Source organism: Chaetodon trifascialis, chromosome 12, assembly GCF_039877785.1.
Source record: "Chaetodon trifascialis isolate fChaTrf1 chromosome 12, fChaTrf1.hap1, whole genome shotgun sequence".
Classification (NCBI taxonomy): Eukaryota; Metazoa; Chordata; class Actinopteri; order Chaetodontiformes; family Chaetodontidae; genus Chaetodon; species Chaetodon trifascialis.
This window is the reverse complement of record NC_092067.1, coordinates 18,469,669-18,495,333: the sequence shown is the minus strand read 5'-3', so window position 1 is coordinate 18,495,333 and position 25,665 is coordinate 18,469,669. Positions and strand designations below refer to the sequence as shown.

Genomic DNA, 25,665 nt, shown 5'->3' with positions numbered 1-25,665 from the left:
TGTTGTATACAAAATATTAGCTCTGCCAATGCGAAATATATCAAATTGGCCTCAAAAACTATGTGCCACTGACACAGCGGTGTGTGCACAGCGTACACATGCTTGCTCTCTGCTGGTGCATGGCACAGGTCTGAGCCCCTTTCATACAGCTGCACGTTTAACCCCAGCACTTACATGTAAGTGGAAACTGGGATGAAACGACAATGGCAGAAAGAACAACTAAATTTTTAAAAACTGCAGTACGGAAAGGCTATATCACATTTTAGATATTTTGATACAACCGGGCCCTGAGGCTCCAGGTTGGAGTTGAGGAGGAGGTGCTCTTTCCTGGTCAAGGCCAAGAGATGAAGGCTGACCAGCTCAGCTTCCATTGATTTGCTGCCTAAATATTAGACATTGAGCTACATCCACCTCAGACCTTCACATGATTACAAAGTCCTTGTTAGCTTGTCAGACACAATTAGATACATGTGTTAAACATTACAGGATGACCTTTGTCATCCCATGAAAGCACAGCAATCTTAGATTATATTCAAAATCAATTTTATTGACTCTTTATTGTCATATGAACACACACAACATTTGCTCTGTTCATACGCAGTGACATACTTGTCATTACAGAGCACACGTGTCAATATAATCTTAACATTTGATATGATACATATTTACAGGAGCACATGCACGTCTCGATTTCTTAAAGGTTCTTACACAAGGCACAGGGAGGAAGTTTGTTTTGCATTAGCATACAGTTTGAAGCAAAATGTTCCCACAACCAGAGACAGCACAGACATTAGTGCAAAACAATAAGAGAACCTTTTCTCACATCCTGTCATGTTTTTATGTTACAGCAATGATGAATGTATGAAGCAGATTTGGATGCAATAGTGTCATCCTACCTGTCCACCCTGACAGGACTGTTAAACATAACTTAAAAGAGAGGTCTGTGCCAGCAACGTTGCCAGATCTAATCTCTGAAAACAATTGCCTGAGTAAACGTGTTTGGACAATTCAGATGAGACAGACCAGACCTTCACCAGGTCAATAATGTAAAAGAAAGAGCTTCATCAGCTGCAGAGAAGCTGCAAATCTGTGGAGTTGTAAGTTAAAGTAGGCGCTGCCACGTCTGTCCCACCCAGGGCATCATGCCCTCTAATCTTCAGGTTGACAAACTTGATCTTCCAGCTGTTGTTCTCTAGCGGGGAGCGGATGAGGCCAAATATTTTCTCAAAGATGCCCAGGCAGGCTCCATCTCTGTGGATGGTCCCAGCGACTGCCACCAACACCAGGCCGTGGGGGGAGGCCAGGACCTTGAGACCATGAGGCTCCAGGTTGGGGCTGAGGAGGAGGCGCTCTTCCCTGGTCAGGGCCAGGAGACGAAGGTTAACCAGCTCAGCACCCAGGAATTCCTCCATCTGTTCGCTGCCAGCCCTGAGAAAGAGACACAGCTCTGTCAGCACAGCTTAGGTCAAGTTCAAGCCTCTATGTGTACGGCTATGTGAGTGCAGCGTCTTTCAAATGATTCTGATTGCATGGCAAGTTTTTATTTACAGAAAAATCTGACAATAGGTGCGGTCCCTGCGCTGCTTTCAGTGTGTTCATCTCAGTGTCCCGGTTGATGTACGGCACTGTGTTTATCTTTACTCTTAACTGAAGTCACAAAAGTCAGAAAAATTCTGTGTTTAGTTCGGCTGTAATAAAACTGTAAATGGAAAATAATAAAATGCAGATGGATATTCCTAAATTAAAAACTTTCACAGAAAATCATAAAAGACTGGTGTGTGGGATTTAGTAACATCTAGTGGTGATGCTGCAGATTGCAACCAATTACCCCTCGCCTCAGCCTCCCCTGGCGGTGGCTACTAAAAACACGAAAGGCGCTCTCTCGAGCCAGTTTTTGGTTTCGTCTGTTCTGGTATAAACATGCCAGTGCAACAAGCTGGACTCCGTGGAGGGAGGCCTGCTCCCTCTGTAGACTTAAACAGCTCATTCAAGGTAATGAAAACACAATGACTCGTAGTTTCAGGTGATTATACACCAATGAAAACATAATTATGAATGTTACATTCCATTTCTGCCAATAAACCCCCCTAAATTATGCACAGCGGACCTTTAAATCTCAACACCCTGTCCATGGTTCTTTACTCAGGAGGGAACCTACACATGCTGAACCTGTTGTCCCCTTCGAAAGAGTCTCTCTTCAAGCTAATTTGTAATCAAACTGTGCCCATATTACCTAACTGCTGTGAACACTGAGAAACTAACAAACCACACAGCAACAGCAGCTTAAACTCAACATCCTTACTGTTAATGGCATCTCTACCTGGAGAGGAGGCGTAGCTTCACATCTGGCCAGAAGTGTTGTGGTCCCCAGTCCTGAGGCTGCTGGCCCAGCGAGGGGTTCTGGCTGTTTAACAGCTGGAAGAACCACTGGCAAAACTGCTGGCCGAGGACCAGCGGGTCGAAGCCCACCTCAGCCTTCGCGTTTGTGGAATCAGACACTCTCTCTGTCTCACCCGTCTCTTCATGGAGGTTTTCAACAATCACAGCCTTAAAGGAATGAGACTTCATTGGTATATTCAAATACATTGAAGCACTTTTCAGTAGACACTTTAAAATAACACATGCTGTTAACCACTCATAACTTGTAGAAAGACAACACTGCACGCCTGGAAGAAGTCATCAGAGAAAATTGTATTGAACAACCACTTTTGTGAAAAAGTCCTGAAGCTTAGTTAGATTCTCCTTACATAGAAGGTCACTTGAGTGGTGGATTTGCAATGGCTGACACGACAATTTAAGTATATCTGGAAACAATCAGTCAGGACCACCATTTATCCTGCAGATATTACATTTGGTGATATGGCTCTGGGCTCCCTGTCCTTCTATGTGCTTGCATGAAAGGCCTGAAGCAGGGAGAGCAGCAGCAAACACCCCATGTGGAACAGAACAGAGCAGGCATCAGTGACAACAGAAATGGTGTTGATTAAGTCAGACATGGCAGAAAAAGGGGTGGATGTGGGTTTTAAATGGCTTACAGGGGAAGCAGGCTAGGACAGCTTTAATAGGGTGCCCTGTTTGAGATGTGGCAATGGAGTGGCAGGCTGGGCAATCAGCTAATGAAGCTGGAATACCAGTTGAACTTGACTTCAGTGGCCTGCCCTAACTCACCCTGTGCTTTGTTTACGCCTGCTGCATTACAACTGTGATTGGTTTAAAGACAAACAAGCCTGGATCATTATGTGTGCAGCCAGGTGTAGCTATGCAAGACTGCCGCCTTTTTATTCCTAGCTTTGTGTCACCATCTTGCCCAAATGTTGCATTGCACACATTCAACCATATAAACATAGTACTGATGGCTGGCTGGCCGTCTCTCCCTACCTTTCCAGACGACCACAGCTCCAGGGTCCTCTTTATTAACTGGTGTTTCTCGGTGTTGGCGGACATCGCCACGCCCTCTTTGGCCAGGTACTTGAATATGAGATCTCGATGAACTTTTTTTCTTCTCAGGAGCTCCTCGGCATTTTTGGTGAAGGACAGAATTGTTTCCATTGCCTCTATACAAACAGATGACCACACGGTGCAAGACAATTAGATGGTTTTATTATATGATCACTACATTTTTCAGCCAGAAAAATAACATTACAGATCCCGGTTTTGTTCACCCTGGGGTCAGCAGTTTTTTGTTTGTTTTGTTTTGTTTTGTTTTTTCTTTAAATGAACCACCCATTCTTTTACACACCTCCAACGTTTGGTGTAGTAAGACGAGAGCGTATTAAGAAATCAATTAAGTATTTACAACGGTGGAAATTTTGACAGCCTCTCGTACAGACTTTTAATTTACGTATTACGGAATTTATGTGCTTTACATTCATGTGTTACCTCCTTCGACATAGGAGAAAGGGGAATGTAAGTTAAGGTATCCTAGCTAGCTTCATCTATCTGGTAACGGTAGCGTAGTGATTGAAAGCATACCTGTGAGATTTTCCACGACTATCATCTTATTCGTGACCGTGTCGCTAAGTGAGAGTAAGTCGCTTTTTGACATTAACGTCAGTATTTTTGTACATCCAGCACGCTCTGTTTCTGACAGCCCTGGCATCTTTGCCACCGATTAACATAAACTTCAGCTCGTCTTCCTGTCATTCGTGTCCTACCAGGAAATGGCCCGTACTGGAACAAGTATGACTTGGAAAACGTTCCGCGTAAAGCCGGTATGACAGTACATCCAGCAAAAGATAAGAGCCTTTGCTGCCTTTAAAAATATAGGAATTCCTGGTGTCTCGAATTGAACAACCGAACCGCGCGACCAACCCCTGATTAGTGCATGCAAATTAAAAACAACACACAAAAGGGTGGGATAAAAAGAAACGACATCCTAAACTATTGTAAATAGTAGGATTTCAAAAGTAATAAATTCCAAATAATTTTGACAAGGCTTTTCAGTTCTTGAGCATGTTCCATGTTTAATTTATGACAGGTGAGCAGCTGATGCCTTCCGCTGGTGCTGTCAAACATATGATGTGGTTAGTGATGGTAATTGAGCGTATGGCCATTATGTTGTATAGTCAACAGCGCTAGATGTTGTAGTATACGAGGAGCAATTAAAGGCATCATAGGACAAGATAGCAGCTAAAGCAGCTAATATAGGCTAGCCTGCGCAGTGATTAACGCGTTTACTCCCAGTGCTGCTGGGTAATTTACCTACAAGACGAGCCACCTCCCAGCTGGCGATACGCATAATATATGTATTGACTAATATGTTTTAATTAACAGGCCTAAGGGGATCAGCTGTGTGATTTAAAATTGTACTCCAAGCCAAGGAGTCAATCGCTGAAAGGTAACGTACCGTTGTCATCATTTGCTAAACATAACGTTATTCTCAACATTAGCTTGTTAACGCCATTCCGTACTTTAGCTAGGACACGGTTAACGCTATATCCAGCATTGAATAGTGTTATTCATTACTTAGTGTCATGATTGCACCTTTGTTGATAGTTTTGGCGGTTATATTGCTGGACAGTTACAGAAACAAACATAGGTGTCCCCCATCCCAAACTCCAGAAAAAGCTCGGGTAATTTAACATAGCCTTTCTTGTTATTAACGGTGTGCAACCCTTAAAATTAAACTAAAGACTTTTTCTAAAACAGTAAGTGCCATACTACAATTCGGGACTGAAATCAAAAAGTTATTACTATCAAGTATAACCAACTTGCAGAATGTGGTAGTAGAATCAGATGTGGGAAACAGTAGCGTCACTAAACCGGTTCTGAAATTAGAACATTTTGTATGGAAGTCTCTGCTCGGGAAATATTTCCATGCGAATCGTAATGTCTCGCATCCACCTTCCATATGTAATTACACTAACTACTGGTATTTTCAATGAAAATAGCAAAACTGTGAAGAAATCAGGACAAAGCATTGGACCTTGACCATTTTTATGGACTGAAATAAACAATTAACACGGAGATCTTGATAAGGGTAAGATGATATTGACTGACTGCTGACCTGACTTTGCGTCAGAATGAATGAGGAACTTCATACAACCACCTACATACAAAACAAGCCACTAACATTTCACATCGTTGAAATCCTGATTTCAACACAAGGAAATCTTCAGAAATGAGCTGTGAGGAAATTGCAGTAGCCATTTCCAGTCAGAGTCTCTTTAACTCCTTGTAATAACCTCTAGAGGTTATAAAGGACTGTGAGATTGCTGGTATAAAACCATCGACTGGCCAGGAGAACATCTCTCTGAACTGCTGTTTAGGTATCATTAAAAATACAGAAAGATGAGCACAGCAGCTTGATTACTTCACTCCTGTGCATAAGCATTTGGAGTATCGTCTCCTTCAGGGAACGCAAAGCACAGATGGACCAAAATTAACTCTGTATGCGAGTGGTAGGTAAGAGGTAAGAGCGTTATATAAGTAGAGTCCATTTACCCAAACTTGCATGAAGATATGCATGTACAAATATACAGTGTCAACACAGATACACATTTAAAAGAAAGCTTGAAGGAGTGTGAAACCACCTGCCCAGGAAAGGATATGCAATATTTTGGTATACAATACACCAATTTATAGTTTGTACGCAATATGCTTCATATTTAAATAGGGTCTTATCTTTCTTAGGGTCATTTATCTTTCTGTCATTGCTGCAGATGGGGGAGTTTAAGAGCAGTCCTCTGGGCCGGGTAACGGTGTATTCCATCCAGGGCTGCCCGCACTGTGTGCAGGCTAAGGCCACCCTTGGGCGTTTGGGAGTACCGGTGTGCGACGTGGATGTCGGAAGGCATCCAGAGCTAAGAGCCAGGGTGAAGGAGCTGACAGGGCGCAGCACCGTCCCTCAAATCTTCTTCAACAACATTCACGTTGGGGGCAACGATGACTTACAGAAATTGGTGAGAACGAGTGAAAACACCTTTGAACGGTGTCAGAAAATCCTAATTGCATCTACTGCAATTGCTCTTCTTCTTCTCTCAAAAACTTTGCAATTCTCCGCTTCCTTGCTTCTGGCAGTTGTAGTGTTGCAGTATGTGCTTCACCATCTGTTACTGTTGATATTTCTTCTTCCTCCCCCTCAGCCAGACACACCTGGTTGAGATGAGCACTCTGAGTTCGCTCTTCTTGTTTAAAATTGTGTTTAGTCTTGTGTGTGCGTGCTCATCTGTTTCACTTCCTCAGGCTCCTGAGGAGCTTCAGAGGTTGGTGAATCTAGTCAAGGAGGAGCCTCTTCCAGCAGATGCCCCCCCACTGCCGGAGGAGAACCAATCAGAGGACGTGGCAGCGGAGGCCGATGGAGGTGAGGCATTTATTGGTCCGACATTTTTTCTTTGCCTCCACATGTAGGAACAGCCAGTTAGATTACAGATGAGAAAAAGAAGACTTGTTCTCCAGCCTGAACCTGTTCTTAACGCACTGCTCATGGTGTGTTTATTGAACAGTGTTTTCTGTCTCTGGGGTGGATTAGCTGCTTAATGTTGGAGCTGAAAACGATCAGTTTCAGATGGGTTTGCTCTGCTCAGAAACGGGTTAGATGGTGAAATGAAGCACACTGAGGGAGACACCTCCATAATGTGAGGTATTGACTCTGATGAACTATACTTAGTACTATAGTTTACTACTAGTGCTGCCATATATGGACATGCAGGTATTTTTGGTGACTGTGTGTGTGTGTGTGTGTCAGTCATCTCCTGACAGGATACTTGATACTCTGGATGAACTCGGTAGCACCAGGCTGCCTCACTGCACCTCATTATCTGTGATTATTCGACCCCCCCACATTGTAAACAAAGTCGATCCAAAGGGCACTTTCACAACCTTTTTGTGGAGAGAGATTTTAATTCAGCGTTGGCTTTGATGTAGTGGTATAACATCACTAGTTAGCAGCGAGCGAGCAGCTGTGTTTTGGTGGAGAAGTGCCTACAAAGATTGAATTTATTCCTTCATGTTTAAATCATTATGTTAAAGCTTTCATTCCCTCCGTCCTCTCCCCCTCGACATGCTTGATTCTGACTTTTATGATGCCACACTGGATGTTATTTCAGCAATATCAGCCAGCTTTGGTTGCTATGAGGTGTGTACAGGCCACTGTATATGTGTGTTAATGTGGTGAGAAATACTCGTCAGCCAAACTGACGGCCCATGAACAATTTAATGTAAATGACCCACTTGGATTTAATGCTGTTTAGTCTCGAGCTGCAGTGATTAATCGATTCGTATTAAATTATTGGCAACTATTTTGATGAGCAATTAATGGGTTTGAGTCATTTTTGAAGGAAAAAAGAGTCAAAATTCTCTGATTCCAGCTGCACATATTTTCTGTTTTCTTCTAAATCAGCCTTGCTGCATTAAAAAAAAAAAACATTTTTATGCACATGCCGGACTGCATAGTTACACATATTACCGTATTTCATCCATGTGTGTGTGAACATGTATTTTTTGTGTGTTTGTGCATGTGTGGCTTGGCACATCCCTGCCCTCACAGAGTTTATGTGTGAGAGAGATGAGTTTGCCGACCTGGTAGAGGACCTCAAACATGCCAGTGTGATTGGCAGTCATAGGAGGGGACTGACTTTATACAAAAAGAGCTTCTCGGGTGAACAACTGGTTGACTGGCTGCAGAAAGAGAAGGGCATGGGTGAGTAAGGCTGTAGACCTGCAGTAAAACAGGCCTCCACTGTAGTGTCACTTTGATTTAGCAGAAGTTATTGGAACAATCTGGGAGCTCATCAATAGTCAAATCCAGCTCTATCAACCCTTGACTGTGGCCGTGTGTGTGCCAGCCAGGGCTGAGGCCTGTAAAACTGGCCAGGCATTGCTGCAGAAGAAGTACATGGTCACTGTGCGTGGCTGTGGGCAGCAGGACGGCAGCTTCGGAGACGGCAAAGATACCATGGACACACTGTACAGGCTGCTGGAGGATGACCCTCATTCAGCCCTTAACGCAGGACAGACGGCTTCCTGCGCTCCCATCCAGGGTAGGTCGGGCCTGGACAAGGCTTTGGGGCGCATATGCACCGCTTCCCCGGTTCACGCTGACGGGTCCCCTCCAGCGCTATCTAACCCCTGTCCCTTCTTTGCTGCTGGCTTGGTGTATGATCCTTTTGGGTTGGCTTGGGTTTGTGCCTCGTGTCTGTGAGCTGTGTGGTGGTAAGAAGTGAAGTAAGGGTTAATGATATACCTCATGATGGCCTCTCATTAGAAACAACAGACAAAAAACAATGACATTCCATCAGCGACTTCCACGATGGCGAGAATGCAGGAAATACCTGTTAGCATTCAGGAAAAAAACAGAGCTTTCAACTGCAAGTCACGGCCTTCATCAGTGGACTGACAGATGCAGTTAAAGGCTCTAGAAAACGCTAATAAGTTGATCCTCAGGGTTAGCTTTTTGGTGAAAAATGATGCAGTATGTTTGCTAATATATACTGTGCTTTCATTCTGATGGGAAGCGGAGAAAAACAGTACAAACGGCCTGGAAATATATATCACTGAAGCCCTATTTCAAATCCACGTTGTGCCTTTCTGCGGACAGATTAACACTCCTCAAGCTTTTTTTTTTTCCCTCTGTGATGGTGGTAAGACACATTGCCTGCCTCTGTGTTCATGTATTTGTAATGAATGCTGCACACCTCTTGAGGCTAACTAACAAGCTGATCCGTGCTCTACAACACAGAGGTGATTACAGTCTCCTTCTGTAAGTGTGTGTGTTATCGGGCTTGAATAACACTAACGCTTTTTGTTCTCTTCAATTTATCTGCCGTGGCCTTTCCTCACAGGTAATGTTTCCTAATAGTGATCTCGTTTGTACGACGTCGAGGTTAGCCTGATCTTTATGCAGCTTGTCCATTACTTTTCCCTACTGGTTTATTTCACAGCTACTTTGAATATCCACTTACCGCTTCTGTTACAGCGCAGTGACACCCCAGCTCTTTGTTGATGTTTGGAATAAACATGTCATTTACAAATATGTCTCTCTGTCTCTCTCTCTCTCAGCTGCTGAGCTCTCTTTGCTTTTACGAGAGATGATTCTGAAGTTGTTCTCGGAGCATCTCTCTGCTGATGGCAAGGTAATGTCCTTGTTAGCTCTGTGCCTGTTCTCCTCTGTATGTTTGGTGTGGTTTAATCTAACGTCCCGGGGCTGCTTAACCCCTGTGAATTTGGTGGAAATGAGCGTGCGTACAGAACATGTCGTCCTCGCTCCCACAGTCTGTCGACTACAAGGGCATGTCGTTGAACCCTGCCTTTGAGCGTTACTCCGAGCTCGCCATTCAGCTGCAGAGGGTGGAGCTGCTGTCGCTGAGTCGGGAGGAGAAGCTGGCCTTCTTCATTAACATCTACAACGCCTTGGTCATCCATGGGAACCTACGCCTGGGGGCCCCCACCAACATGTGGCAAAGATACAGAGTAGGACCACACAGCTGCACTTAAAACTCACTCCGCAGAGTTTCTGATATATTTCTGTTGTAATTACACAAATCATAGCATTATTTTACATTCAGAGTGGAATATAAAGATAAGGAAAGATAAGCCAGGAAATGCTGTGTTATCTCAACATTTTGTTGTATTTTCACATCTATTGGGAAAAGTGGTGCATTAAAGGTGCTGCATTAAAAATACTTCATTCTGTCTCTCTTTGTAGTTCTTCAACTATGTGAGCTACCTGATTGGTGGAGAAGTGTTCACATTACAGGACATTGAGAATGGCGTTCTGAGAGGGAACAGAAAAGGTGTCGCACAGCTTCTGAGACCCTTCTCCAAAACGGACCCACGGTTACAAGTATTCAGACGTTCTGTTGGATCATTTCACCGACTCACCAATGCCGAGTTTTACGTGGATTGATGAACGTCATGTTTCACTTCCCATGTTGTCCACTAGGTGGCCCTTCCAGATCCTGAGCCTCTCATTCACTTTGCCTTGAACTGTGGCGCAAAGGGCTGCCCACCAATTAAAACATACACCCCGCAGGTGAGCAGATTGTGAAAAATATTCAAGAGACCAAACTTGGTATGTTGCTGTATCTTCTTTTTTTGTGTCTGTGTAATGATCTTTCATTGATCTATCATATTATTTAATAGTTGATTTCTTTATAAATTGATCAACTGTGAAGCTAGAATGTAATTACTGATTCATTAGTTGCTGTTCGGTTTGTACTGGGAGGGGCTAACTACATGATCTGAAATCAATTCTGATCCATCAGGACATCGACAGCCAGCTCCGCACAGCAGCTGAGGCCTTCCTGGAGAACGACGACGGCTGTGTGGTGGATTCTGGGAAAAGAGAAGTGCGGCTCAGTCAGATATTCAAGTGGTACAAAGACGACTTTGGAGGCACCGATGAGAAGGTAGCTTTGACTCCCAGCTGATTCACATGTGTTTATAAAGAAACTGTTTGAATTCTCCAGCACTTGAAGTGAAAGTGAAATGTTATGTATTGCTGCTCTCATGTAAAGAAAGTTGCACCAGCGACCATGAACCTCACTGCATGTTTTCTCCTCCACCGCGTCTCTCTCGTAGCTGCTGAACTGGGTGGTGGAGCACATGAGCGACTCTCCGAAGAAGACCAGCCTGCAGGGCGTCCTCTCCGCCGGGAAGACCAAAGTCCGCTTCCTCCCCTACGACTGGAGCACCAACAGTACCCACTGAGCACACAAACACACACACACGCGTGTCCAGCGGCACACTCTCACACATCTCTTTGCGTCTGCCCACTTTCTGCTGAGCTGCTTCTACTGTAAAACCAGAAGGCCGGCGTCGACGTGCTCGCCGGACACAGTCCGCCGAGTTTTTATTCAAACTGTAAATCCGAGCAGTGAGAGGGGCTCGTTTGCACTGTACCATAGAGTCATACTTCTCTCGTAGGCTGATCCTAGCTTTAAGGTCTTACTGTGAGCCCCCACACCCTCTGTTTGGAAGTCATTTTCTGCATATGAGTTGTACATTCAAGTTGGTTTGAAGTCCTAACAACTGAGAGCTTATTTTAGAAATCGAGCTACAGCATGATTAATAGGAAGCCTATTATGCTCATTAAGCGTGTTACTCACATCTGATATTAATGTCCTGTGTAAAATGTCAAAGCCTGAAAATTTCATACATTTCCGCATCTTATTTTAGAGTAACTTATCACAGAGAAAGCCAACCAAAAGCATACTGTCAAATACCAACAATCATCAATCATATGGCTTCCACTCATCCTCGTTTTTAAACACCATGTCAGCAACTCAGGAGTCATCGACTGTCACGGTCTTCTGTCGAGCACGGCACTCATTGGGCTATTCACGAGGAGCGTTAAATCAGAGCAGATGGAGACGATAGCGCGGCTGATCCCAACACACTGCCTTGACAAGCCATATCAAAACACTTTGAACTTATGAGACTCGCTCGCGTTGACCAGCTTCTGCAGACTCCACACAAAGCTGCTCCGTCGCGTCAGCCGCGTTTTCAATCTGCAGACGTGAACAGGTTGTTGGTTCCTGCAGGGACGGAAAGCAATCGCAGTTTTAACACGTAATGGAAATGGGACGTTAGCGCGTCAGCGGATGTTAAATGCTGAAATATTAACACAAGTCCGCTCGTGGCTGGAAAACACCAGATGTCAGCTTTTAAAGATTTTGTAAAGAAATTTGTGAACATTTCCTTTGACCCAGGTATCAAGCTCTTTTTTCATTGGACATACAAAATCTGTTTAGGTGCTGCCCCAGTGGCTTATCTTCCCAGTGGAGTGGCACAGCTTGGACTGGAACTGTGGTGTGGTCTCTGTATTTAAAAGCAAACAGTGGCTCCTTTCGGGGTACAGGCAGATGCAGAACTGAGGCTTTTGCACGTCTCGATCATTTTTCTAAGCCCTCGTGGTCGTTTTCCCCTTCGTCATTTGAACCTACGTCGCTGCCCACCCCTCTTCTTGATCCAAGTCTTCCATTTTGAATCGGAGAAGTGCTACTGCTGTGTTTCCAGCAGTGTCATTTAGTAAAAGATTCACAAGCATTCACAATATCATGATCAAAACTACACCCATTCGCACCGTTGCACTCTGACACTTTGCATGCACCTTTGAATGCTGTTGAGACGTACTTGTACTGCACTCCAGGGTGTGTGAGCGAACTGAAAAAAAAGTCTTTCAAATATTTTTCATTACTCAGCTCAGTAGTCATGAATACAGTTAAATGTAGCAGTGTAAGTTTGGATTAGTTTGCAGGTGTTGGTGTGTTGAGTTTGTGCCTACACAGGCCTACGACACTGTAAAAGCATCCTTTTTTTCCCCATCATTCAAATTCAGCTTCACTGTTTTTTCCATCGTACCTGGCCTTAAAACTTTGGAGGACTTCTTTATTTTTAACACGATACATTTACCAGTGTGATGGCCACAGATGAAGTGAATATAATTACTGTACATAAGGGGTGTGTGGCTGAGAAAAACCTCCGTTTAGGGGGCTTTCTCTGTTTCCAGAATTCAAGGATTTTCTTATCTCAGGTCAAAGGAAAATGAGAGTGGAAACATTAAGCTGTTTGATGCAATCAATGCACTGTCTGTTGCATGTTACACTTCCAGGAGCTCATCCTGCAGTCTGTGCACCTTGTGGAAAGACATTGTGTCATGCACATTCATGTAACCGTCAGTTTGTTTTCCTTTAAGCTATAAGCAGCACCAAAGCGTATGGTTCGATGAGCATGTGTTAAAACTGGAATGCATTTATGGCATGAGATCCTGGAAAACTGTCCGATCTTGAATCCTGTGGCAGAGCTGCTTCTGTCACTGCTTTGTTTCTAGCCTGTAAGCTCAGGCGCAAACAGCTGGACCTTAACACTCACCCCCCAGTTAGAGAAATTTAGTGTCGGTTAGAGCTCAGAAAACAGCAGCGCAAACCCAAGTTTGGTGAAGCTGGCCATCATTTAACTGTGTACCAAAATGTGCATCACACAGTCTGAACAGACTGCACCTTCTCTGTGAATACATGCCTTCAGCGACGAGTGCACCCCTGGCTTTACTAAACTCCATTATTGAGTGACTGGGAGTGAAACAGAAGGGGAAGCTTTTATTCACGATATTGAAGAGTCCTGTCCTTTTTCAAAATTACCTCATGTATCAGGAAAATGTGATGCAAAAACTTTTTTAAATAAGCAATTCTAATATAATCGTTCTATTTTCCTCTTTCCTGGGGCTAACAATGAAGCAATATGTTTATGAATAGTAAATATGCAATGCCGAACTTAAAAATAAAATATATTATGAGCCTGTCTGCTGTCTTTTATTCGATGATCTCACTGCATGTCCAAATCAGCTTTGAAGCAGAGAACAAGAAGGAAAAAAATAACTGGTCGTTCATGTATGTGCTGCAGAAATATTCAAAACTAACAACAGACTTGTTTCATTTTGTTTATTCAAACAAATATGATCACTTTTTCTTTATGAAAAATAGATGGGGGGTCATCATTACCTTTACAAATCCAATCTATTAACATTTGTACATATAAATAAACAGGTTTAAGTACACAGTCCCATAAAAACATGACATTAAAAAGTTATTAAACAGATCAACCATTTTAAAAGTATATACATAACAACCAATGTGAAATATTCTACATAGTGAAATACACATGGTCATGGAGTTCAACATGAAAAAGTTTGAAAATCTGAGATTCAAAGCAAACGGATGCTGCATTACCGATTTTAATGTTCACCTATCGTCTGAGCTACAGTCTAACACTGATTCATTCTTGGCACTAATAAAACTGAATAATTCATATACTGTACAGAAGAATAGTGTGACAGTATGAAGGCAGATTCAACGAGTGATTTCTGTGGTTAAACCACCAGTTAGCAAAAGCAAACTCAAAAACAGCAGCCCACACAAATTATGCTGAAAACACATAATTTAACTGTATGGAGATACGAGTTTCATACAGTTACAAATACTGCTCATGGTATTACTACATGTAAAATCCACTCAGGACAAAATAAGGTAGGCCTTTTGAATCATGAGCTGATTCACGATGCCATGTTTCAGCACTGCGGCTGAGGGAGCCAGATGTGCAGGAAGCCCCTCAGAACATGACGGGACACCCTCTGCCACCAAGTGCTGCCAGCAAGGCCTAGTTTTTCCACATAGGTTAGTGTTATCCATGAAAGAAATCAGTTTGGGAACCTTTGGTCTATAATGCTTGTTGAAAAAAAAAAGAAAAGAAGAAAAATGCTGAAGATAGATGTAAAAAAAATTTTAATGCAAAAAAGCCTGATTAGTGTTATTTTAAGTGATTTAAAAACGCTGTGTAAAACCTAAATGATACAGAATGACTTGCTAATCATTTTTGATACGGACGCAATTAAAAACAGTTTGACCTCATCAACTTCACAGATTTTGTAACTATCTGCTTATTCTGAATTTGATGCAGCAACATTTCAAACAAGTTGAGACAGGAGCAACTGCAGACTGGGAAAGCTGTGGAAAGCTCCAAAAACACCTGTTTGGATCATTCCACAGGTAAACAGGCTCACTGGTAACAGGTGATAGTGTCATGATTGGGTATGAAAGGGACATCCTGGAAAGGCTCAGTCGCTCACAAGCAAGCACTACGTTTACATGCAGTCAATATTCGGGTTATGGTTTGGTTATGTTGGTTTCTGAAACATTCGGAATAACCTGTTTACATGCGTGAGCAAACAGGGGTAATCAATTGGGATATCCCGATCAAAACAGCAACCCACAGACGTGTCGACGCACGGAGAACATCATTTAAGCTTCCTGTATCCATAAACAACAACAGCAGCAGCAGCACGGCAGATAATGAACAGCCTGGGGCTGGTGCTGACCCACCACCAGTACTTGACACTATTCTCTCTCACTTTCCTCATTAATGGAAGGCAAGAATGTGAGGAAATAGGAAATGGAGCTGGAGCTGTGCCATCCATATCCGTGCTACCTGCACTCAAAAGACCAAGATTTCTTGTGAATAGAACATGCGCAGAACACAAATTAATGTTCTGTTCGATGGGGATATTCCAATAGGCGTATACATGACCAAAAATTCGGGTTAGAAAAGGAGTAACCCAGGGCTCATATTCCGGTTTTTAAAAAGGGTTATTGGTGTTTACACGGCCGTGCGCAACCGGGTTATTGCTGCTATTCTGGTTATGAAAGGGTTACTTGACTGCATGTAAACGTAGTGAAGGATGGAGCGAGGTTCACCACTTTGTGAACACATGATTGGATAAAGGATGTTACTTCATGGACTCAGGAACAGTTCGGAAAAACATCGTCAGTAAACGTGAATGATTGTTTTCTGTTTCATTTACGTTTTACACAGCGTCCCCACTTTTTGGAATCAGGGTTGTAGGACCCAACGGGCACGTACATCATAGTGTTAACAAGACATGTCATTCATGATCGTAGCCAAGTCCTCATGGGGATGCTGTCTGCCAGAAGGGCGACACTGTGCAGTCAAACTGCACCGCTTTGCGTTCAGCGCTGGTTAAAACTTCAGTATTTAAGCGTGGGCGCTTCAATAATGACGTTTCAAAAACAAAAATATGGATGACACATATCTTTCCCACAATTCCATATCCTGTGTGTCACTATAACTTTACCATGATATGGTGAGTCCAGCAAAGGTCTGTCATTAAAATACAGGAGTACTGTGATTCCAAGTTATTTTAAAGCTGTAAGTAACTGAGTTTTTATACACAGATGACTACTGTGTTTTTTATTCCAGGGAAGCCTTGGCCTGTATTTGTTGCTTCAGTTCCCAGGCATGTTCCTCTGCTTTGCTTCTAGATTTGCTGAGTAATTTTGCTGAGACTTTTTTAAACCAATCTTCTTTGAAAAGGTGAATGAATATGAAGTAATCATAGATAAAGAGAATCTATGGATTTATCGCACATTTGTTTTTGTTTTACGTATTTGGCAAAGCGCACACTGATGGTGTTTTGAGGAAAAAACTACATTTAGCTGTCAAAAGTATTGCTTTGAAAAAAGTTTTATCAGTTAAATTAAGAGACAAAAAAAAAAAAAAATCCTCCAATTTGACAAACTGGTATCCAAAAATTAAATAAGTACTGTATCTGAGTATTAAGAAAGGGTTCCAGTGTTCCTTTATCTCGAATCCTTGCCCTGAGCCAGGTGGCAGAGTACAGCGGTCACTCCAGTTCCAGCTCGTCTTCACTTACAACTAACCTAAAAATAACAACAGAGATTATCCAGTGGTTCATTTGGGTTAGAAACATTCACACAATAATGGCTTGTTACACTTCAGGATCACTGAATCGAGCTTTCTTACCTTCATCGTCTGAATCGAAGCCAAACAGTGCAGAGCAGGTGTTAAGGGCTCGGTGTTTCTGTAACTCTTCTAAGCTGCTGAAGGAGGAAAGGCATTTGTCACAGCGAGACCTGATCTTCTGCTCAGGGGCCTCATTATTCTTGTGCTGCTCCTTGTCTGGCACCGGCTCCTCCTTTTTCTTATTGCTCCAGTACACATTTTTCCTCGGAGCGGCCTCGTCCGTCGACCTCCTCTTGCGCATTGAGAGCAGAGACTCATCCATGTAGGTGGAGGGCGGCGGCCGGATGAAGGGGGCTTTGACGAACGTCGCGTAGGAGGGATCCTCGGGTTTGAAGGTTTTGTGCTCAGTGATGTGTGGCTCTCCCAGTTTCTGCTGGACGCCCTCGGACAGAGTGGACAAATCCTCGAGGTCTCGGACGTTCAAGGGGTCCCGCTCGATCGGCATCCTTTTTCGACAGCTCTTTCGTGAAGTTGCTGCAGCAGCACCGGAGTGGAAAGTGGAGCTCTTTCCCTCCGACACTTGGTTACTTGTCTCATCTCCGTATCCATTGATGGCGACTTTGCTCTCATCCATAGGCTCATGGCTGACTGCTTTCTCTGAACAATTATCAGATTTAAACAGGTCCTGGCTACTATCGTCACAAGGCTGATCTTCAGTGTTCTCATCTTCATTGAAATCCTCAAGATTAGAGGCGTCGGCATTATCCAGGACAGGACTGTCCCTCTGCCCCTTTTTACTCTGCAGCCACGTCTCCTCGACCTTCACTCTCTGCTTCCACGGAGCTTCAGCATTTTGCTTCTTCTGTCTGACGGGTCCCACCTCCAGCTCGTCTCTTTGAGGCGCGGGGATGTAGTGTCTCCATTCATGGTCGTAGAGACCTTGGAGGGTAGAGAACAGCTTCTCACAGTCTGTGAATGGACATTGAGGTCTGAAGGGCTGGTGGGTGCTGACGTGGTTCTTTAATTCCTGGTGTGTTAAGAAGCGCTGGCTACACTCCAGGTGGTAGCAGAAATGCTGGAGAGGAGTGTCATGGAGCTTCATGTGGTCCTTATACTGCTGGAGAAACTGTATCTGCCTGTTGGAGGAAAGCACAGTCAGCACAGCAAGCTCTCGTCAAAAAAGTATGATGGCAGCAAAGCATCTTTAGCAAGACAACGCATTTTAAACAAGTTGGGACAGGAGCAACAAAAGACTGGGAAAGTGGGAAAGACTTTTTACACAATAGCAGATAAACTCGTGAAGATCATCATCTTAAACTCTACATGCCTAATAACACTGTATCTCTTACCTGAGGCAAACAGTGCACTTGTTTTTGGCCCAAACAAAGGTCTTCTCCAGCACCTTCTCCTCCTTACTGTGGCACTTGATAGCATGCTTTGTTAGTGTGGTGCTGATCCTCAAGAACACTCTATCACAGGACTCCGAGGGGCACAAGTGATATGTGATGTCCACGCCGTAGCCGTTCTCTCCCGCTGGCGTCTCCTTGCCTTCTCCTTCTCCCTCCATCTCCATCACGTGAGGATCTCTTACGATGACCAGGCCGTCTTGAATGACGACCTGCTCATCCTTGAAGTCGACCTGCTTGAATATATTTGCGTTGGGGTTCTTGCACTTTTTATGCAGCACAGATGTCTTTTTGATGAGGGTGCGGAGGTTCCTGATGATTCGATCTTCCCTCTTGAGGCTTGATACTTTAGTTTTGCCTCCAGGTTTGTGTTCAGGAGTATCCTCATCAGAAATGGAAGTCTGATTTTCATCCCGAGGCTGGCTCTGATTCTCCACATTATCTGCTGTTCCATTAGCAGCTGGCGTATCCACAGTGCATGGCTCCTTCTCAGGGGGCTTCTGCTTGCACATTTCATTAATGTGATCCACAATATGCTTTTTGGCAAATGGAAGCTGTTTAAAGCGTTTCCCACAGAGTATACATCTTAGTTTCCTACTCTTCAGGTGTGAGAGAGCATGCCTCATAACATTCAAGCCTTTGTAGTCTTTGTGGCAGAAGTTGCAGTGGTACATCACATGGGCATACTGTTGAGTACGGAGAACCCTGTCTTTCCACGTTCTCTTGGTTATCACCTGCAGAAAAGAACAAAACACTGAAATCAGTGCTACGAGTTCGACAGAAAAAGTTAGCAGAATATCAAAAAAAATCTAAATAAAAGGCATTTGAACCCCCTCATGTCTTTCTGTTTCCTTACTGATATGCGGTGTCACTGCATATTAAGTGTTTTTCTGCATAACTTTACACAAAAGTGTGTCAACACACTGCAGTACTTTATTCAAAGCAAAATCATGCTAATGCATCATCTAACAAGTAAGAGAAGATAAAGACACATGCGTTTAGAATACATGCACCCAGTAATTATGAACCTACATTATGAAATCCCTGGGAGGGTAATTACAGACAGACAACTGACCTCCGTGTTTGACGCTTCTGTTTCCTCTGTGGGTTGGGGCTCCTCGTCTGCATCACCATTAAGCCCATCTGCTGCTGAGGATTCAGGGGGCTGCAGCTTCTCGCTGTCGGGCTTTTTGGATTTAAGAGAGTAGCTATGTAACAGTTCTATTGGACAATCAAGTAGCTCTAAGAGTGGACCATCAAGCTCGGGATCAGCGTCGGCAGCAGGAACGGGAGCTTGATGCTCGCTCGCAGGACCTTCACTAAGCTTGGAACCAAAGTGTGTTTGAGATTCCTCACTACAGACCAAGTCAGTGTGCTTCTCAAGTCCATTTTCTTTCTCTAAAACATTCGTCTGCTCAAGTTGGTTCTCTTTCTCTTCACTCTCCTCCATGTCAGTTCTCTCCTCATAAGCAGACTCCTCCTCTGGAGGGGATATTTCATTATCGGGGAAGGAGAGTTCCAGTTTCTGTAAAGGCTTCCGTCCTCGTTTTTTCCCTTTAACTTTGACCTTCTTCTCTTTAACTGTCTGCACCTGATCAGGCTTCGGAAGACCCTGCAACCACCTTTTCTTCCGACCTTTCCTTTTAAAAATCTGGCTCTTCACACACCTCGACAAGTATTCTCTCTTGCGGTTTAGAGGAAGTTTTCCAGGAGCAGAATTTTCCACGTTGGTGTGATTGCGTCTTAGTGAATACACAGGCTTGCTGCCTGAAGAGGAAGATTTGAGATTGTATTTGATCTCTGGATCATCACCGATGTCCGCCACATCCTCAACCTTCAACTGTTTTCTCCTTCTCCCCCATTTTCTCCTCTTCAGAGGAGCATTATTTGATGGGGCAACGCACTTTTCTGGCTCTCCATCATTAGTCTGCTCTTCTGGAAGGCGTTGCTTCACAAATGCAGCTTCGGTGCACTGGCAGGAATTGAAACCTTGAGTGCATGAGTCATTCACACAATTATTTATGAATAGCTCTTCAGTGAATTCCTTCTCCTCTTCCTCCCTCATCTCACTGAGAACAGCAGCTTTCATGACCTTGTCACTCATCAACTCCAAGCAATGGGTCCTGAGGGTCAGGAGGTTCCAAAACTCAGGGTCAAAACACAGGCGCTCCTTGAGCATCTGGAAAAGTGTTAAAACATAATCATAATGCTAGTATATCCAATATATCACTGTATTACATGCCCCATTTCACCCCCTCCAACCTGTAGAATGTGGAAGCGAACACTGGTCCGAACAGGGCTGTTGTGGGGATGCGGCTCCTGGTCAGGATGCATGTAGAGCAAGCAGACAGTTCGGTAAGCTTCCAGGCTGCGTTCCTGACAGAAGACCAGCAGGGCACATGCTCGACAGATCTCCAGGTCATGAGGCAGCAGGAACGCGATGGTCTTGCAGACCAAGCACCGGGTCACGCTGTCAGCCTGCATGTCACACAGCTGCAAGGCCCTCGCACAAAGCTCCACACAGACATGGACTCCTTCAACCCCCAGCTGTCCAAAAACAAACACACTAGCGATTAAAAGAGGCTAAAATGGTAGGACAAACTCTAAACCGTATGCATTTTATTTGCTTAACATAATGGAATTATATATTTAGCTATATCAGAAAAATATCCATTTTCATATCAACTTTGTCCTCTACACACGATCAAGGGCAGATTAGCACCATCGTAAGGCAACAGTGTAATGATATTTTAATCTGACAAATATCGTCCTCAGGTATGAGACGTAAGTAAGATCCTTGTCAGATCGAAGTGTTGTCAGTATGTTCACACATTTCAGATGCAAGCTTCAAACAACGTGCAGAATACTGAGTTAATTATAGGTTGTCCCGAGCTGATGCTGTGTCAGTGTCAGTCGCACCTCTGTGGTGACCAGTTTGATGAAGGGGAAGATGGCTCGGATGTTAGTAGCAGAGGAAGCCAACTGCAAGCACTCAGCCAAAAAGCCTTGTCTGGAGGGATGGGCCCTAAGATGCAACCTGCTCCAGATGAACACCAGGTCCCTGCAGGAAGCAGCAGATGACAGGTCAAAGACATCTAGCTCGGTTACGTTAATTAAGCAACAACTCTTCTAATTCCTGTGTCAGTGAACAGAGGAGGTACTGAACCAACAAAATAAAATAAAACTGCATAATGCCAACAGCCCACCTGATACACATATTGAGCAAAGACTGGGTAATTTACAGAACCTGAAAGTAACATCAACTATGAACACAGAGGAAGAGGAGGAGGATAGCTGGGCGTAGTATCAGTGTGACGTATGTGTCTGGAGGTCATTCTTACCAGATGTAATACATGTCTCCATTGTGTAGCTGCTGGGTAAGGAAAGTTTTACACAGCGACAACAGAAGCTCGTCTTTTTCAACACTCTCCGTGTTGCAGATGATCTCCACTGCATCGCGGCCGTCTATCTCTGCCATCTGAGGAAGAAGTTATGAAGAAGCAAGCACTTGCATAAAAAAAACACTCTAAACACAAAGTAAATCAACATGCATTACAAGCAACGAGTGCTATCAGGAAATCATCTGTTCAAATGGCTGCTCATAATTACAAGGTCCATTCACCATCATTTAATATAGCATCATAACAGTGACTTGAGTTTTAATCATTTGTCAGTAAACACACTTTGTTTGCAAATTACTGCATTCCCAACTTTTTTCAGATCAGGGTTGTATCATCCCTTCCTCCAACCCTATAGTGACTCAAAAACGCAAACAAAGTCACCGAGAGGCTAAGTGAGGGAGCTTTGCATTCTTGACTCGCTACACAAACAACAAGCCATTTCCGTGTTTTCAATTGAGTTCGTATTTATTTCCAACGCCGCACAAACAGACAAACAGGGCAAGGCAAGGCAAGATGTCCTAAGGGCTTAGTTTGCAGTTAATTTAAGCGGTCAACAAAAAATACGCTCTCCCTACTCACCCCCTCTCCATGCCGCCGCCGCCGCGGAACACAGGTAAATATACCCATTCATTCAATCACTCAATCACTGCTCCTAGACCACAACCCCCGCCATGACGTGCATGAATGATACAAAACAGATAGCTGAAGCCAACACACACACACAAACCTGACTACATCCGCATATGGCACCTACAAACCCCATCTCTGGCCAAATACATTCGAATGCAAAAGCCCCATGATGCCTCACATCCTGAATACTTCCCACGTTGCCTTTGCCGCTCTTGGACTCCTTACCTCCTTGTGAAGGTGTTCATGCAGCGAGGCCTTGTAGAGGCAGGTGAGGTAGGCCTGATGGAAGAACAAATGCTTTCCAGCCTCACGGTTCTCCAGGCAGCTTTTAGCCAGGGCCTTGGCTTCTTGCATTCGTTCACAGGCCTGCAGATAGCGAACCCGCAGCTCAAGGAACACTGGCAACTCTGAGCTTAAGTAGTCCTCTACTGCATGGGAAGAAATTACATGTGTTAATGGACAGAACATGATATGAACGTGCCGGCTACACTAACGTCACAGAGTATCACTGGCACTAGTGTCCTTTGAATTGAAGTGTTTCATGGTTGTAAAATATGAGGTGTATATATATATATATATTAGCAGTGTTGCTAAAAACATTACATTTATTACATTATTATTTGAGGAACCAAATATATTTTGCTTTTTACCCATGCCATGCAAGCTGAATTTGGGTTATGATCTTAGAGAAAAACTAGGATGGAAAAACAAAAACAGCAAAGACAGCGCCCCCCTTATGTCTGAAACTGATTAAAAGAGCAGCAAACCTGAGCCTCCAGTGTATCATACCACCCTGATACTCGGGGCTCCACTGCTGGAGTCATATTTGTGTCCTCTACATCTGCATTCAGCAGAGTTATTCACAGCACATCCATAGAAATCAGCAGCAGCTGGGCTACATTTAACAGTGTGGAGTGGCAGTGTGATCGTGATCAGTGTGTGACTGACAGGAAGGAGAGGCTATAACACAGCCTGTCACACTCCCTCAATGCAGCGTTCTCTGTGTGTATGCCATATGAGCTGTTACATATGGTCATGAGCCTACCCTCTTTTGATGGCATGTCTGCCTCCTTCAGGATTCCTTGCAGCACTGGATTCTCCCATGGGCCTCCCACTTTGATGATCTGCTTCACATGCTGAAGGTAGACGTTCCTGTGCCGCAGCAGCTGACAGTGGCACTGCTGCAATGAGAGCACAGGGCTTCTTTGTGAGATGACCGAACACAAGGCTGACTTTTAAGACACACTGGTTCACATTTGCCAACGAAAACAATGTAAATTATAACACAGAGTAGCAGTAAATACACTGCACTAGTTGTTATGTTGATCATAAAACACTGGCACTGTCGTGTTTTCAGCTGGGTGCTGGTAACATTTACTCTGTGCTCACAGATAACTAATGGCAAGTGCAGCAGATGGGTCTTGTGACAGCGTGTTGTGTGAATAAGAAAACTCAAGACTTAAGGCTCGAGACAGTGAATCAGTCGTTGTCACCTGAAAGGAATCGAGGATGTCTTTTAAAGGCCTTTCCACAAATTCTTCTTTACTAAAAAACAGCATCAGTTCAAAAAAGCTCCTGCAAGACAATGAGAGGAACATTAGTTTGCAAAAAAAAAAAATCATCTCACACTAAATGAGACAACATATTCATCAGTAAATTCAGCTCCAAACCCTTTACAGTTCTTTTCTATGCATGTTCTACTGTTAAAGAGCAGACCTTGACCACATTGCTCCAGTAGTTTCACAAAAACAGTCTTTGTATCTAATAAGTTAAGTCCGTTTTTTTTCCCTCAACAACAAGCAAAGGTATGGGCTAAGAATTCCACAGAAAAACTCATACCTTAAGGTTTGTTTGCCAGTTGAAACATCAACAACATCATCTCAGAATGTAAATGCTATTCAACACTGATTTACCATTTCAACAAAGAAATATATTTGCTACTTACAAGGCCAGACTGCTGAGAACATAGTGGACGTGCTGGCAGTCATCAGGGAAGGCAGCAGTGGCTTTGGTGAAACTGCAGAGTGCAGTCCACAGCACCTTCAGCTGTGGCAGAGGAACTTGCCATTGGCCTGTGTACTCCTCAACCAACTGTGCAGAGAGACAGAGCAGCAGAAGACCACAAAAACATTGAGTCGGTTTGGTAATGGCACTACAGTAACAGCTCATCTCAGAGTGTCTTGTAACCAAACACTTCAAATATTCTTTTACTTTACAGAAATGGGCTGCAATTGATCAAGCCAATTTTTATTTTCAATTTAAATTTGAATATTAGATTTCAGCACATTCAGGCACATTGTTTCAATGTTAACATCATGTACCTGAACTGCAGAGCACCTGCTGATGCTTTACGGTTTGTCCTGCTGTTACTCTATTCCGACTTACATCTCCATGATAACAGGGACCTCTCTGAAACTATGTGTTTGTGGGGAAGTAATTGAAATGGAGTAAGGGGATTGGCGTTCGCTTCATCACTACATTCTATGAACAAAGCTGAAATCAGACTAATGCAAGACTTCAGCAGCGGCACATACAACGATTTCAGTCTCGTGGTTTAGAGTAAATTCATCTTGTAGTCTTAAAGCCAACGTTAGTACTGATGTTTGTTATTGATGACTATAGTTAAACCTTTTTTGTATTACCTAACTGGGCATTTCATCTTAATTTCTGGCATCTGAGAACAAGCTATGCAGTTTTTTTCAAAGTAAGTATTAATAGTAGTTTGGCCAAACACAGCTCGCTAGAGGACCTCATTCCGTTAGCTTAGCCAAACTATTTAACGTTAGCTATAAAGCTAAGCACTATCAAACATGAAGCAGATACCTCGAAAAACACAACTAGTGCATGCAGTCACCTGCAAAGGAGCACGTTTACCTCCATCTACATTTTGTTAATCCTTTAAGTTATGCTTGGACTATGCCAGTGTTAGCAACACAACTGCATAAATAGAGCTAATCTGTAGGCTAACGTTAGCTCACGAAGCTAGTAGCGTTAGCAATAAACAGACGCCGACAAGGCAGACTGCGTGAAAAATGAAGTCCAACATACCTCACAAAATTCAGAGCAATAGCTTTTGCTGCTCAGAGACGACTCGTCGCTACAGTGTCTCTTACACAATGTGTCCAGAGCTAATTCAAGCCCGTCTGTCTCCACATCACTTTCGCTGTCCGCCATACTGTCTGCTGTATCCAGCGCATAGTCAAAGTTGCCAGGTTTGTAAGGCGGCATCCTCCTATCCCCCATGAAAAAACGCTACGAACCTGGCAACCCCGTAATTACGAAAGTGCTAATAAAGTTTTTTCAAAATTGTTAACGATGCGCAGCACAGTCATCGTAAATGCCCCTCTATCTATCTATCTATCTATCTATCTATCTATCTATCTATCTATCTATCTATCTATCTATCTATCTATCTATCTATCTATATTCCCAAATAAGACCCTGAAATTCATATACACAAATAATAGCTCTTTTCACAAAGAGTTATTATAATAGGAAAAGCCAGTGAGTACATA

At 43.6% G+C, this 25,665-nt stretch overlaps 3 protein-coding genes across 4 annotated transcripts; 1 reads left to right on the top strand and 2 right to left on the bottom strand.

Annotated features, from left to right (window-relative positions):
- Nucleotides 1-526: 526 nt before the first annotated feature.
- c12h3orf38 (chromosome 12 C3orf38 homolog) lies at nucleotides 527-4,152 on the bottom strand. Its single transcript, XM_070976055.1, has 4 exons — nucleotides 3,973-4,152; nucleotides 3,379-3,554; nucleotides 2,321-2,547; nucleotides 527-1,428 (listed from the first exon to the last, which is right to left on the bottom strand). Exons 1-4 carry the CDS (start codon nucleotides 4,097-4,099, stop codon nucleotides 1,065-1,067), a joined length of 894 nt encoding a protein of 297 aa, XP_070832156.1. The 5' UTR covers nucleotides 4,100-4,152; the 3' UTR covers nucleotides 527-1,064.
- Nucleotides 4,153-4,539: 387 nt separating this feature from the next.
- On the top strand, nucleotides 4,540-13,737 carry LOC139340555 (uncharacterized). Of its 2 annotated transcripts, XM_070976451.1 has the most exons (11): nucleotides 4,610-4,837; nucleotides 6,162-6,401; nucleotides 6,685-6,802; nucleotides 7,988-8,140; nucleotides 8,286-8,480; nucleotides 9,499-9,572; nucleotides 9,712-9,909; nucleotides 10,145-10,282; nucleotides 10,382-10,471; nucleotides 10,704-10,847; nucleotides 11,020-13,737. In XM_070976451.1, the coding sequence occupies exons 2-11, from the start codon at nucleotides 6,162-6,164 to the stop codon at nucleotides 11,146-11,148; spliced, it is 1,479 nt and encodes a 492-aa protein (XP_070832552.1). In that variant the 5' UTR covers nucleotides 4,610-4,837; the 3' UTR covers nucleotides 11,149-13,737. The 2 variants fall into 2 exon arrangements, with proteins under 2 accessions (XP_070832553.1, XP_070832552.1); XM_070976452.1 differs by lacking the exons at nucleotides 7,988-8,140; nucleotides 8,286-8,480 and having other exon boundaries at nucleotides 4,540-4,837.
- Nucleotides 13,738-13,882: 145 nt separating this feature from the next.
- On the bottom strand, nucleotides 13,883-25,427 carry LOC139340665 (zinc finger protein 654-like). Its single transcript, XM_070976576.1, has 12 exons — nucleotides 25,199-25,427; nucleotides 24,096-24,241; nucleotides 23,644-23,725; nucleotides 23,196-23,331; nucleotides 22,376-22,578; nucleotides 21,461-21,597; nucleotides 21,039-21,180; nucleotides 20,382-20,666; nucleotides 19,195-20,298; nucleotides 18,063-18,853; nucleotides 16,774-17,849; nucleotides 13,883-16,670 (listed from the first exon to the last, which is right to left on the bottom strand). Exons 1-12 carry the CDS (start codon nucleotides 25,391-25,393, stop codon nucleotides 16,666-16,668), a joined length of 4,302 nt encoding a protein of 1,433 aa, XP_070832677.1. The 5' UTR covers nucleotides 25,394-25,427; the 3' UTR covers nucleotides 13,883-16,665.
- Nucleotides 25,428-25,665: the final 238 nt, after the last annotated feature.